Source organism: Apostichopus japonicus, chromosome 2, assembly GCF_037975245.1.
Source record: "Apostichopus japonicus isolate 1M-3 chromosome 2, ASM3797524v1, whole genome shotgun sequence".
NCBI classification, from domain to species: domain Eukaryota; kingdom Metazoa; phylum Echinodermata; class Holothuroidea; order Aspidochirotida; family Stichopodidae; genus Apostichopus; species Apostichopus japonicus.
This window is the reverse complement of record NC_092562.1, coordinates 14384795-14400451: the sequence shown is the minus strand read 5'-3', so window position 1 is coordinate 14400451 and position 15657 is coordinate 14384795. Positions and strand designations below refer to the sequence as shown.

Sequence of the window (15657 nt, the reverse complement as noted above, 5' to 3'; positions counted from 1 at the left end):
CAGGGATAGACGAGTTCTACTCAAAAGATTGTTAGCAACAAGCAACGTTGCTATCCTAACTGTGTTGTAGTGTTTACGGACTTTCCAGAACACACACAACTCAGCATCTGTTTATTGCGCAATTTGACCTGATAGGTCAAAAAAACGTTTTACAATGTTATCTTTAGAAATTTGTTCATCTGTACTTATTTAATTTGCATTTGCCTCCATTTTTTAGTGTTTGAATGGATAAAAGTACAAAAATTTAAGACCAAACGACACTGCTTCATTCGTATTTTTTTCACTCTTAATGTTCGTCGGAAGAAAATGCTGTTTTACAATGAGGTTACTATTACGTCATTCTGGAAAAAGATCAAGGGAGGCATTAGGAGAATTAAATACAGATCAGCAAAAATTTGCGAAAAAATGCGGTTTTCTAACATTTGTGAGGGTCATTTATGAATGGGGATAAAAACGAGGGTACCCGGTCTTAAATTTGATTTGAGACCTCTGATGACGTCATCGAGAAGGGCAGCGGACCTCGGCTATCGCCTCGGTCCGCTCAGCCTCCTCGATGACGTCATCATCGGTCTCAAATCAAATTTAAGACCGGTTCCCTTCGTATTTATCCCCTAAATGAAAACCGATGGTCAAAAGAATGTCGTTTCTTCTTAGGAATGATAGTGGTTGACCATACTTAACCAGACCGGAGGATGTGTGGTGGTTAATATTGTACATGCAAGCATTAATGTCGTGAAACTGCTAGCAACATATGTTAAAAGTTAAAGGGATATTCCGATGGCAGATAATGGAGCAAAAATCAAACTACAGTATGAAATGTTTCCCCGAACGTAAATAAGGGAGGTATTGAAGAACTTAGCATGCATTGACTACGGATATGTGACCAGGCGCGTAGCCAAGTAGGTGGGGGGGGGGGCGAAGGGGGCGACCGCCCCCTCCTTGAGCATATATTTTTTTTATGATATCGCTAGTAATTTCAAAATAGAAAATGCTTAGATGCAATTTACAAGGCTTGGGAAGTTTTCCAGCGATCTGGGAGGCATTTTCAGCCAATATTTTCTTGTGCGCTTCGCGCCAACGCATGGTGGCGCTACGCTTAGATACGCTTAATTCATACATCGTGCCGTAAGATTTATCCCAGGGACTTTACTCGTAATATACATTGGCATGTAATATACATTTTTGAGTAGTAATCTTGGAAGGTCAGTAAAAGTGACTCCATAGTTTTCCTTGTTGAGAAACGAAAAAGAGAAATATATTTCATAATATAAGTTTAAAACCCCACATCAATATCTTGTCCCTAATTTGATATATCTGTGATTGAATGTTAACCTATTTTTGACTGAAGACACCCTTCCTTTTAATACGGGAAGTGAATCAAAGTTAGTGGTCTGTAATGTCATCATGGTAGACTTGGCCAAGTCGTTTGTAAAACTCTTTTTCTCGCGCGCAACTATATATGCGCCTCAGAGTCCGTTTCTGCCTACCACGAATGTGCTTGCCCACTGTTTTTGACATGCCCGAGGAGTATATATCGAAAGCGTTGCCGCGGGCGTTCTCTGGGCAGTATAGCAATAGCTGCGGGCAAAATTCCTTCTTGAAAAAGAAGGTACACTATAACTGTTCATACTATATGGTAGCATACGCCCATTAAAAGCCCCATTGACTTACACACTAAATCACAAAAGTAATGTGGTCTCTAAGTCTAGATAGAAGTTTTCACTAGCTTAACGCTACCCATCACCGGATAGCTGACAAGTTGGCCTTTCATGGCACCATCAATTTTCCGTACCTTGACCGTGAAAATTTTTTGCTATCCGAGCCGGAAGTTTTCGTCACTTGTAAACAAACCTCTTCACTCAGTGGTAAACAAATTTCCTACGCTGCTCCTGGGAAGCCTAAAGGGGTCTACAATTGCCTCAATTGACCCAATTTTTTCACCACATGTAAGCTTCCATTCATGCTCTTCAACATGAAAGCCACAAAAAACTAGATTATGATTGATAACAGGTCACAAAAGATGTTCTCCTGCTGCTTTTTGGCACTTTTCCTGAAGGAGAACAATCGAGCGGATTGATATAGACTCTAATAGGAGTATGCCACCATATAGGGTCTTAACAAGACTATCAAGACAACCAGACAGTGGTTAACGCCGGTGCCTTTCAATCATAAGGTCCCCGGTTCGAGTCACTCCAAGATTAATGTATATGTCGTCCAGTTACAGAGTTGTTGACAATTGACAATTCATAATCATGGACGTTAAAATATGAATCTAAGAGACTGACTTTGGTCAGCTTATGGCTTTGATAAGCCAATGATGGCTTCTTCGCGAGTTCCTGCTTGCAGGAAGATCTAAAATACATAGATACATACACACACTCGCATACACACATACATACATCAGCATGGTAGCTAATCTTCCATTATATTTACTTTTCTATCATTATCTTCTTGCTGATCTAGCCTGGATATGTGATTACGTAATAAACTTGATATGTGGTAAATCCCTTGATATGTGATACATTTAGAAATCTTTGCTGAGCTACCAATATCATCAGTATCCAGAATTTCATCGAAATAAAACACATTTGTCGCAGTAGTATCATTGAAATATGAAGAAATAATTTACAATGTAATCAAGAAAAATAACAACATTTACAAATCAAATTGTCACAGTAAAATGATAAATCATTGTGTTGTTGTCAGATGCAAAATATCACTAAAACTTCATAAAAATCATACTTTTGCCATAAGGCATTAAATGCATGAGGGTTTGAAAAATTGGACAAGGATTTTTTAATGTCATAAATATTAGCGTTGTGTTACGCAATAATTTAGTTAAATTTAGTAGAAAAAGTGATCAGGAGGGACACTCAGTCCCCATCAAGAACCCTATAGGAGAGAGAAAGAACTGAAGACACAAACACTCAGACCCGATTACAATGCTTAAAGTGCTTGTCCAAAGCAATCTTCAACCCATTCACACTACTTGCAAGTACAACTTTCTCAGACAAACCCTTCCACTCATTCACAACCCTATTAGAAAAAAAGTTATGCCGAATAATAATCCTCCTTTGTGACTTTTGGAGTTTAAGACAGTGACCTCTGGTACAACTACTATTAGCAACCATGAACAAGTTAGTGAAGGATAAATTGTCAAAACCATACACAATCTTGAAAACCTGAATCAAGTCACCACGTAACCTCCTAAGCTCCAGTGTAGTGAGATTAAACAGTTGCAACCGCCTATCATAAGGAACACTCTTTAATCATCCTAGTAGCCCCCCCTAAACCATTACGAGTATTTCCTTATCCATGGCAAAACATGGGTTACAAGCCTGCACAGCATACTTCAGATGAGGCCTAACCAACAGCTTGTTACGCTTTCAACTTCAACAACGTACGTAATACGCCTTCAATTTCTGATCACAGAAGGTCTGATATGACAGTATCATATCTCCATGGTGACATAACTATGTGTTAATAACTGAGAGATAACGACAATCAGCTCGGACAGGATTATATTGTTCAGTAAAATCGGTAGGTCAGTTAATGTTATCTGTGTAACATCACCTTAAAATGTTAATGCGTTTAATCCCCCTATAAAATTCCCTTTGTCGTGTACTCCCTTTGTCTGGAAACCAAATTGAATTGTAATAAAGGGAGGATGTGGTGCGAACGATTTCCAGATTGGAGAGTGACGTCAGAGCCATAGACTGTTCCCTAAGCCTTAGTTACTATTCCTATTCTGAATGTTATTGATTTTTGTTTTCTTCACCCATCATCCATTCAAATACCGTTTTGTCGATCCTTAGTGTTTGACGTCCTTTTATCTGGATCCACCTTTCCCGGTTAAAGCTTGATTAGGGCCATGCACAGTCCACTCAGTCAAGGGGCAAGGCCGTATACCATATAGTGTTTAGATAAAGGTATTTCGGAGAGTACATAGTGTTAAATACTTGACTCTTGACTCAAACTAAGCACATACGTTATGAAATCTACTTGCAGGACATATTATGCGTGACAGGCAATATGGTAAACACCAATAGAATCAGTGGTAACTTGTTGGCGGGATGTCTTTCTTTATTTAGCCTGTCTCTCGTCGTGCCGATTTTTTTCCTCGCCGAGATAAGGAAAAATGTAGATCGCAAGGGGTATTTGAGGAGGACCAACCGGTTGCTTCAGGAGGGACATGCACATGCCGGAGAAGGGAGCCAGCAGTACTACGGTGAACTGGTGTCCGGTAAGTATATAGGCCTATATATATATATATATATATATATATATATATATATATGGATAATATTTTCAGTTAGGCTTGAAAATACTTGAGAATCTCATCTTTAAAAGCTACCTTTTGGTGTTGTATTGTAGGGTCCTAGCTTATTTATCCTATCTTTGGCCAGTCTTTTGTACTTGCTGGCATTTATTAGACTGTTCTGGTCACTGTTTGTTCTAGTCCACTGAGGATAGCCATCTATGGCATTGTTGGTATTCTGTCTATTGTTTACACTGTAATTTGAGTTATGTTTGGAAGTTGTTATAGCCAGGTCAATTGGAGAGTACCCAGGTGCACACACTCTGGTGTGATATCACATGTTATACAGGTGTAGATGTTTGTGAGAGATGGAATGACCAAGTGGGAGTGGTCAGTGGTCTTCCACCTACCAATAGGATTGTATTATACTAGGGTGTTGGTTTATGTGAGTGTTAATTTGTTATGTATGTTGGAGATGATGTTACAAGAGGATAATACAAACCAGAGCTCCTCCAGCATCCAAGCTGTCAACTTGTCTTGTGTCATTCTTTGTTGGTTGCATGTGTTTTAGTTTGTTCTGTTACTGCTCGGTCACTACAGTATTTGCTTGACCTTAAGATTGAAAGAATCTGGGTATTAACTTTATATCGGCGCTAGCAAATGACTTTGGTGCAAGGTGGTGCATATTGGTATAGTATAAGTATAATCTTAATGTATTCGTAAATAGTCTTACGGTGATAAACCTCAGGACGTTTCTCTTAGAAGTGGATCAAAGTCTCATAGTATTTTGATTCTACTATTGAACCTTGTAGGCAATGTATATAATGAAGCTTCCAAAAGAAAAGGGGAAAAAATAGCGATAGAGGTCTTGATATTATTAGGATCAATATATTATATATTAAATATTTACGAAAAGGAATTATTGTTAGATTATATATGTTACCATTCGGTTAGGATCCATCTTGAGTATGGGAATCCTTACTTTATCGTAAGGACACTAGGAAGTTCCGGAATAAAATGGCACTGGGAAATTAAATGCTGCTATATGTTACTATTCACTCACTGTAAGATGTTGTACAAATAACTGACGTCACTGTCTGTTTTTGTACAGCGGTGATACACATCTGCGTATAGCAGGGTCCTGCATTCCACATGCAAGACTAGGAATATTGATCGTCCTGTATATATGGTCACCCACCAGACTGGCTATTTTATTATTTATGGTCATTTTTTCTTCTTCAATAGGTGGTGCATTTGGTCAAACATTCCAAACGTGGTCTAATTTCTCAGCTGCCCCGGGTACATATCGAGGATGTATCAATTTATTTAACTACATTGGAACCAACTTAACGATTGTATTCGAAGAAATCAGCCCAAAGATGACTGTCGAGAGATGTCTTACCAAATGTAATAAAAAGGTATAAATACATTTAAGGGTCTTCTTCACACCAATAATTCTTTAATCGGCTAAAATGGTCACCACGGAACTACTCACACTCAAGGTTCACTCACGATGTGAAACTACTAAAAGTATTTACAAATTTATCTGAACGAAGGAATATATGCGAATCTCGACATCCGGTTCTACAGGAAATCAGTCAAAGGTCAACAGTATTGGTACAATTTGCATATTCATTACCCATATTTATAACTGTATGCATAACTTTAAAAGTCTTGCGACACGACAGGAATTTATGTAAGTCGAATTGTATGTATTATGTATGTATATTAGATCCTCCTGCAAGCAGGAATTCGCGAAGAAGCCTCATTGGCTTATCATAACCGCAAGCTGACCGAAGTCAGCCTCTTGCCTTCATATTTAACGTCCATGATTATGAATTGTTAATTGTCAACAACTCTGTAATTGGACGACAGACATTAATCTGGGAGTGACCCGAACTGGGGACCTTATGATTGAAAGGCACCGGCGTTAACCACTGAGCTAACACTCCTTCACTCATTTTTTATTTATAGGGACATACGTACGCGGGCCTTCTCCATGGATCTAAGTGCCACTGTGTCATATTTACTGGACCTGTTAGAAATCTGCGATATTTGCCTACCACCATGTGTGATGCTCCTTGTTCCGGGAATCCGTTGTACCACTGTGGCGGGACTTTAAAAGTCTTCTCGCTCTACAGAACAAGAGTTTTGGGTAAGGGTAACAATGAAATATAACCCTTACAGGGGCTTGGATTCACTCGTTATGTAACTCAGTGCGGGACCATGGACCCCTTCCTGGCCCCTCTCTCTCTATGTGTTCATTGATTTGGTAATGTATGCCTGCACTACGAATGTTAACAAATTTGATTAGAAATGTAAACGTTTATATGATTTATAAATAATTCCAGTGATTGAAATAATACCAGAGAGGATATAATAAGGGAAAGTATTATAAACCCTATAGCCAGTGGCGTCACCAGACTTTTCAGTCTGGGGGGGGGGGCACAGGGGGGGCACCAGCATTTGATGGGGGGGCACTTAGGTGGATACGGATCAATGTCATGGGGAGGGGTCTAAGGGGAGGGGTGCCCCTCCAGGCGCGGCGGAACGGGAAAATTATTGGGGGGGGGGCTAATGTGTAGAGACTATCTAAGCGGAGCGCCACCATCGGTTGGCGCGGAGCGTACAAGAAAATTTTGAGTTTTTCAAACCCCCAGATGGCCGGAAACGGCACTTCCCGAGTGTTTTATGCTGCGAATACCTAGCCCTAAAATATGGGTCTCAAGCCTGCAATTTCTCAGATTGCACGTAAAAGTCTGTAAAAACATTGTAATTTGTATATTTGATGGTGTTTTAAGAGAGTAGCTATTACTCGTAGTGTACTCGCAAAGACGTTTTTGAGTGTAGTAAGGGGCCCCCCCGGTTCCGCCGCCACTGCCCCCCCCTCCCCTTTGGAAAATTTTCGCATACGGAGGATGGGCTAGATGCAAAATGCTGCCACATTTGATGCTAAATTCGATCTGAAGATATCTCCAGAAATTGCTATTTTTGAGGTAATGATTTTAACAAGGCGCAGAATTTTGCAGAGGATATGAACCACATGCTGTCGATATTATGCCTAACCCTATCAATAGAACCTGCATTTGTTTAATTAATGTGTGCATGACCCCGACTCCTTTCTTGTCCTTCTCGTTTTCGCCCATTATCTATTAAGAAGTAACAGGTTCCAGCATCGTTATTGGCTCCTATCAGGGATCTCACCATGCAATCCAAAGTTTGATCACACACAGAGTATGGCTCAGTATGCAGGTGTGAACATTCGCCATTTGTTCCTACAAGCATCTGACCTCAAATGACCTCTGCACCCCCTACACAACAGGGTTAATATATGGGTCCACAAATATAGGCAAGTATGGTGCCTGCGGACCCTCACATTTCGTCAGCTCCTAACCTGTCAACCTCAGACCAAGGCAACATATTGCAGTACCCTCCCTTCTCACAGTCATGTAGCTCGCGAAGCGGACTTGTATATCCGCTGGTATGGCGTGAGCACTGACACATTCAATGTAAATATCGACACCTGTTGTGATGGCGCGGGTTACGACTTCGATACCCGACGTTCAAGGATAAACTTGTTCATTTTTTCGCAGCTCATTTGAAGAAAATACGAATTACTGTGCTTCTTTGTCCTTATGAAAAACCAACTCAGATGATGGGAGTTGAATATAACAATATATTTTTTTACCAACCCAAATCTCAGATGGGGGGCACTCAGGGGGGGGGCACTAGGTTTTCCAGGGGGGGGGGGCACGTGCCCCCTGGCCCCCCTTGGCGACGCCACTGCCTATAGCCTTATAACGTCCCCCCTACCCCTGCCTCATTGTCACCATTCTAGCGGATGCTGGAAATGGACGTTTTTCTGACAACAGGCGCGTAGCCAAGGTGGAGGGTGGGGAGAATGGGGCGACCGCCCCCTTTGAGCATATTTTATTGTATGTTTTTATGATATCGCTAGTAATTTCAAGCTTAGATGCAACTTATAAGGCCTGGGAAGTGCCATTTCTAGCGATCTGGGAGGCATTTTCAGCCACAATTTTCTTGTACGCGTAGCGCCAACCTATGTCTTCAACGCAGAATCCACGGCTCTGAACCCACAGGTTCGCCCCTCTCATGGCGAATTCCTGGCCACGCGCCTGTCTGACAATGGTTATGTCCCGTATTGTCTGTCCTCGGAGAGTTCCAGTAAAACTTGCAGTGGATGAATGTTACTAATAACAGAATGTGTGAATGTAAATAAAAGGGGTTAAAATGCCCAAATTATGGATCATAGTTGTTTCGACCTACTTCTTTTTTTTTGAATGGATTAATTTCCTTACAATTTCTGACGTAGATACTAGATGTTCCGAAATGTCATTGAGGCCGAAGAATTCCATGCCACTGATTGCTTTGGCAAGTTTCCCTGGATCTGGAAATGCCTGGACTAGGCGACTCTTGGAACGCTCAACTGGTATCTATACTGGAAGTGTTGCTTCAAAGACAGAAGGGCAAATAGCAGTCAGATCAGAAGGTATGATGTTTAGTATGCTATTTCTCACAGTTAACTCTTACAAAATGTCAACTATAATAGACGTAGTCACTGGTTGCAGCCATGTATATATATATGTATATATGTAAATATATATATAAAACTACACACACACACACACACACACACACACACATATATATATATATATATATATATATATATATATATATGTAAATGAAAATCTTAATGAGTTGGAAAATCAAGAACAGTGAAAAAACTTTCAGCCTCCATATATAGCCTCATATATATATATATTTATATATATATATATATATATATATAGTTATATAGTATACATATATATATATGTATATATATATATATAGAACTATATAGTTCTATATATATACATAGTTATATATAGTTCTATATATAGAACTATATATATAGAACTATATATATATAGAACTATATATATATAGAACTATATATATATAGAACTATATATATATACATACATATATAAGTTATGTCGGTTTATATTGTAAACGCCGTTTTACTTCACGTTGGCCTTGCAACGAAACGGTTTAGCCACTTCTAAGAAAACGATGATTCCTTCATATTTTTTAAAATTATAGCAGCGTTTGTTAATAGCTTCTAAATTGTTGGTCCTGTTGGTGTCCTGATAAAAGACCCTAATGATAACATCATTCTTATATTATTTTTAGTGAACTGCCAACTATACCAACTGTCTACAGATCTACCACGTTTCCTTCACAGATTTCTATCCCCATTATATGTATAGGCCTACGGTGATGAATATTAGTATCCTCCAGTGAACATATTTCATTCCCAAGTTAGGGGAGGGGTAGGGGTAAGGTGAGGGGTAAGGGGAGAGATAGGGGGAGGGGGACAACCAATGCAGTTAGGCTTCTTTAAGTTTGTGACATTTCCCTGTTTATTCTGTCGTCTGTCCAATTATAAAACTCATTTATAAAATTCACGTTATATTAATCTGTCTTATTACAGCATTTTTGGGTGACCAATTACCGTATTATTCTAGAACAACATTATGCCAGATGACACATCTCTTCAAAGTAAGACACGTAGATGTATTCACTAGTGGCGCTATTCTCCTAATAAGAAATCCGTATACAGCCATCGTAACTGAAGTCTTCAATAAATATATGTATGCCTCGGACGTCGACAGGCAGAGAAGAGCTATCGAGTTTATGAAGAGCGAAGGTAAAAGTGAGATTAGCTTAGTGTTGTTGTTATAATTTACTTTGTTAGGTTTTCTACGTCGCGAGGGGTGGGGGAGCTTATACCATGTTGCCTCAAAAGGAAAATCAGCTTCTCAAAAGAAAAGCAAGGGAAATGAAGGGGAGAGGTGCGGAGACGGAAAAAGGAAAAGAGAAAAGAGGAGAGTGGGAGAGGTAGGATGAATACCATACAATCATTCTTCTATGTCAATGATCGGGTTTATATGTGAACGAATCCGAGGGCATGGAGGGATGGAGTAGAAAATCGATCAAATAGGGTCTAATAAATATGTTTAAGCCTAACTGGGACAGTTTGGAGGAGATATATACGTTCATCGGTCGTAAATGTTCTAACCCACATAAATAACATGTTCAAACCAAGAAAGTTTTGGAAATAATCGGAATAACTGAAACGATATATCGTGCTTCAATTCTCCCATTGATGGTCTGTTTGTTATTCGTTCATATATAGATTGGCCTTCATTTGTCGACAAGTCTGCCTTTGAATGGTTAGCTACTGCAACCAACTGGATCAGACGATCCAAACGACTGATTGTTGTAAACTACGAAGATTTACAAGAAGACTCAACAAAACAGCTGCTCAGAATGCTAGAATTTCTCGACCAGCCGTTGAACGTTAGACGAATAGCGTGCGCTGTTCAAGAATACCCTTCGACGGAACCTACCAAAGTCTCTCTAGGTACTAAGAGATCAGATTTAAACTTTGACCCATTCTCTAATGAGATGCATAAAAGGATCGAAGGTCATATCAGAACGGTTAATGCCACTCTTGCCCAATACGGACAGAAGACTCTCCCGAGTTACATCTCCAATTTCGTTCTTTAAGAGAATTTTTGAAGATTACTTGATATGAATGTAGAATATAATTTGAGTGAGATTGGTGAGGAGTAAAGGGGTAAGAGGATACATTCATATGCAACTACTTCAGGCGCGTAGCCAAGGGGGGGGGGGGCGGGGGAGGGGGCAGTCGTCCCCCTTGAGCATATTTTTAATGTTTTTAAATGTTTTTATGGTATCGCTAGTAATTTCAAAAGAGGAAATGCCAAGATGCAACTTACAAGGCCTGGAAAGTGCCATTTCCAGCGATCTGGGAGGCATTTTCAGCCAACATTTTCTTTTACACTTCGCGCCAACACATGGTGGCGCTACGCTTAGGTAGTTTACAATGCCGCATCTACGGCTCTGATAGTTTGCCTACAGTTTCGCCCCTCCCTTGGCAAATTCCTTGCTACGCGCCTGAACTACTTCCATTTTTTTAAATCTACGCCATGAAATTTCATAGCTTTTTCAATAATTCATTTGAGGCTAACGATAATTAAAATAGTAGCAAAGGAATTCATGACATTAATGCTTCGGGAATGGTGTCCCTTATTAAGCATTTATTTTTCATATTTCATATTAATATCGACGTATTTACAAATTTGGTATTCACTTTTAATGTAAATATTCGTGTATTGGACGCCAACATAGATCAATTGTAACAGACAGCATAACTTCGCTGGCCACTCAAATGGTCGGACGAGTGTAGATCGGGATGGGAAAGAGCAGGCTGGTCTCTGGGGTGGGGTGGGGGTTAGGATGGGGTTGGGGTGGGGGTGGGTGCCGTTACAAGTGTTCTGGAATTACTATTGATAATAAGACATGAGTTGTCCTTGGAATCAATCATGTGCTGGCTATAAATAAATGCAACAATTTGTGTTTGTTCCCTAGTTAAGAGCAATTTACTCAAATATCTCATACAGTATTTTTTTTTCTCAAAATAATATACTTATAAAAAAAATTAAATTATGTATCGTCTTCTGTCTCTCGCTAATTACGCAATTAATTGAAGATTAAGGAGTAAGAACGTTTTAAGTATTTGTATTTTTCATAAAGCCTATATGTAACATGTCCTTATAGTCTAACTATAAAGACCTTCATCATATACCGTGTTTTAGTCATTTCTGATATATTAACGAAATGAAAATCTCCGTCTCCTATACACTTGATTTACTTCATTAGAGCAACTCTAACCGTAGCAGCTCCCTGATTAGAGTAGGCAATAAAGTGTATCTTCATAGAAAAAACAAAATCGAGAACTTGGACAACGAATGCAAACGAAACGACCTCCGATGTATCCTATACTAACAAAAACACGTGCATGGGTATACAGAACTAGTAAAAAGCCACATTAGTTACTATAGAAACCAATGTAGCTTCGCCACGAGCATATATATAGGAAGATAGCATAGGAAGATAGCATAAACATTGCCAATTAAATGGTCACGTAGACCCGTTACTTCATTATGCCATCCTCTAAAGCGTAATTCCTTATTGAATAAAAAAGATCAATATTTTGTTTCCTGTGGAGCATTGAGTCGCAGAGTGAGTTAACATTGATTTCTTATCTTTAAGCGACACAATCCAAATCCAAATAAGTCTAAAGGTTACACGAATCGAGAGAAAAGCTAAATTCTGTATGATATCAGACAATTAAAGATAGGCTAGGGGTTGCACGTTATCAAGCAAAGAACCCACAAAATGCACAGCAACTCAACACCCGACTGTACATGGGCTACCTATTTGCTTATGGATAGGACGTTACGAGAAAATAGCTATTGAACCAATGTAATCCCTACCTCCACAAATTTTAATTAAGCAGTAAGAGCAAGGTTGTGACGTTCATTTCATATTATTCTTGACTGTCTAGAATGTTACAAAGGCCTCTTTCTCAGCATGAACCTCTATGACAGGGCCAGAGGTCTAAGGATTTTTTATAAAGGAACTGGTGTTGCACTGGGGTTACTGGCGTCGACTCCCGTGTAGTGGTTCAGGGGGTTCTCTTCGGCTATAAAAAAAAAACACAGACGTGATTCTGATGCATGGTTACATCTCTATGTTCCGACGTCTCTATGTTCCGACGTCTCTATGTTCCGACATCTCTATGTTCCGACAATTTTTTGGGACTCTAATTTTTTTTACCGAAATTTTTTCGTACTCAATTTTTTTTGGACCAAAATTTTTGACCAACATGTTTTCGGACCAACTTTTTTCGGACCCAATTTTTCTTGGACCAAACTGATTTTGGTCCCAAAAAATTTGAGTACAAACAATTAAATTTCGTGAAAAAAATTTGGTGCGTCCAAAAAATTGTGTCCCCAAAAAAAGGTAGGTCAAGAAAATATTGGTCCAAAAAAAAGGAGTCCCCCCCAAAAAAAATTCGGTCCCAAAAATTTGGGTCCCAAAAAATTAAGTCCCCCCAAAAAATTTGGACCGAAAAATGGGGGACCAAAAAGATTTAGACTCCAAAAAAAAATTGGTTCCGAACAAATTATGGTCAAAAAAAATTAGAGTCCAAACAAATTGTCGGAACATAGAGACGTCGGAACATAGAGACGTCGGAACATAGGGATGTCACCTGATGCATATGTCGTCTATAAATTAGGTTTATATAAGTAGCTCTAAGAGCAATATTTTGCTTAAAAATAATAATAAACTCCAAAATTCCCAGACGGATCTGAATCTTTATGGGAGGGCCCGAAGCGAAGTATTGATAAAGTAAAGGTGCTGCATTGTGGTCCTTGAACTTTTGTTTTATACGTGGTGTCCATCCATCTAACTCGAAGGAAATATTGAATTTGGTCCTCCGGCCCCTACACCTTTGAAATCCTGTGCACGAAAGTGCTTTACAGTGACTGAATAGACTCAAGCAATTTATCTGCATAATATTATATGTTATACCATAACTGTGATGATCGCAAACAGGATTTGGAGAAGTCAGCCTGGGTGTAGTGCAGTTTGGGATCAAGTCTTACTCGTCGCCGGTCTGTTTTATTTTGGACTATACCATTCAATAATAGCCTGACGTCAAGTGTAACTCCATGGTAAAAGGTTGGCATAGGTTATAGGGGTTAAAAATAATATCAATAATATTAATTCATTAAATTAAACTAGGTTAGGGTTGTGAAGTGTCATTCTCAAAATAATTTGAGAACGACATACAACGACTGTTTTAGATTTTACCCAAACAGGTAGCACCCCTCTCGTAATAGTGGAATATACCGACCGGCGATGCGCCCTGATCCGAGAGAGATTAATTAGTATACTGAAGTCCAACCCTTTCCCACATTTTGGGTAAATAAACCGACATTAGGCATGGAACGTGGACCAAAACAATGTTAGTTTTAACCATTGGGTATGTATGGTGATGCTTTGATGACAAATAGCATTTTGTTTCGAAGTCTTTGGAGGCGCGTTTCAACACCTGTATAGGTTTGAAACATGCATTGGCATTCCACAGTTTCGCAGTGCATCATGGGTATGTTGTCCTATCCAGAATGTCATGCAGCAAAGTGTATCTGTGACGTAACAACCATGCTTGAACTGTATAAACATTTTCTGGAAGATCTGTGTCATTTTTCCATAACCATTTTCTGTCAATCTGCAAATCAGATAAGTGTATAAGCCTGCGCTTTGGATAGTGTCGGTTTGGGGTGAGGGAGGGGGTTGTGGGATTGGGGTGAGGGAGGGGGTTGTGGGATTGGGGTGGGGGTGAGGGGTGGAGAAAGGGAACGAGGGTTAGAGGAACCTTAACATGTGTAAACAAGTGTGTTCTATACGGACAACTCAGATTTGAGTACTGGTTTTAGTGTCAATAGACCTATAATGTTTACAGCCATTTACAGATATGAAAATAAAACAAAGGGTTCGGGGAAGGTTCAACCTTGCATCTACTGTGCACTATGAGATCACATATATTGATAACACGATATCTCCCATACCAAGCAAGTATCGTGGTTCTTCGATAGACTGCTTCTGAGTCGTTAATTCATCACACATGTACAGTGGCGGCGCCAGGAATTTTTAGTTGGGGAGGCTAAGGGGGGGGGGGGCTGAGCCATCTTTTGGGGTGGCTTACAAGATTGAGTGATCGCCGTCCTGGGGGAGGGGTATAAGGGGAGGGGGTGAAATTTTTCCCTATCCTGGAAAGGCCTACATGCAAAATGGTGGCATTTAGCGAGGCTTTTGTCACCTGAAAATTTCTCCAAAAATATGCATTTTTTTGTGAGTAACACCTGGCGGATAAAGCTGGATTCTGAATTGTTTTTATCAGTCACCAAAACAAGGCTTCCTGCACCACAACTGAGTCACTGACTATTATCATGTGAAAAATTCATCAAAATTTCCATTGACCATTGTAGCACTGCGTTATGGCTGACAAAATTTGGGTAGGCTATATTGTTTCAATGAGTTTTTTTTTTGCCTATTTCAGTTGGGGGGGCTAATGGGGGGGGGGCTGACTACTTCAGAGGGGTGGCTAAAGCACCCCCAAGCCCCCCATTGGCGCCGCCACTGCACATGTATATATGGTGATCTCTACCACATAAACTGATAATGTTGGATGTATTTGCTTCTCCTTAAAGTAAGCTATCACAAACTCTCATATATATATTTTGTCACATAATGATATAGCTTATAAGCATACTCAATTAACCATTCCATTCCATTTTGAGATTTGTTTTCTCGCCCAATCGATCTAATTTAAAGATATGCAATTAATGAAAAGCGGTTGCTGATTTAAACACAAGCATCTTTCTTGATTATCGTAGTCATACATATTTATGGCGCGAAACACTTCTTTAGTCTCAACAACCAAGTAATGCTTA

The 15657-nt window shown here is 39.6% G+C and overlaps 1 protein-coding gene across 1 annotated transcript; it reads left to right on the top strand.

Moving 5' to 3' along the window:
- Positions 1 to 3855: 3855 nt before the first annotated feature.
- On the top strand, positions 3856 to 11568 carry LOC139979149 (sialate:O-sulfotransferase 1-like). Its single transcript, XM_071989857.1, has 6 exons — positions 3856 to 4243; positions 5504 to 5676; positions 6233 to 6413; positions 8592 to 8768; positions 9759 to 9974; positions 10464 to 11568. Exons 1-6 carry the CDS (start codon positions 4033 to 4035, stop codon positions 10835 to 10837), a joined length of 1332 nt encoding a protein of 443 aa, XP_071845958.1. The 5' UTR covers positions 3856 to 4032; the 3' UTR covers positions 10838 to 11568.
- Positions 11569 to 15657: the final 4089 nt, after the last annotated feature.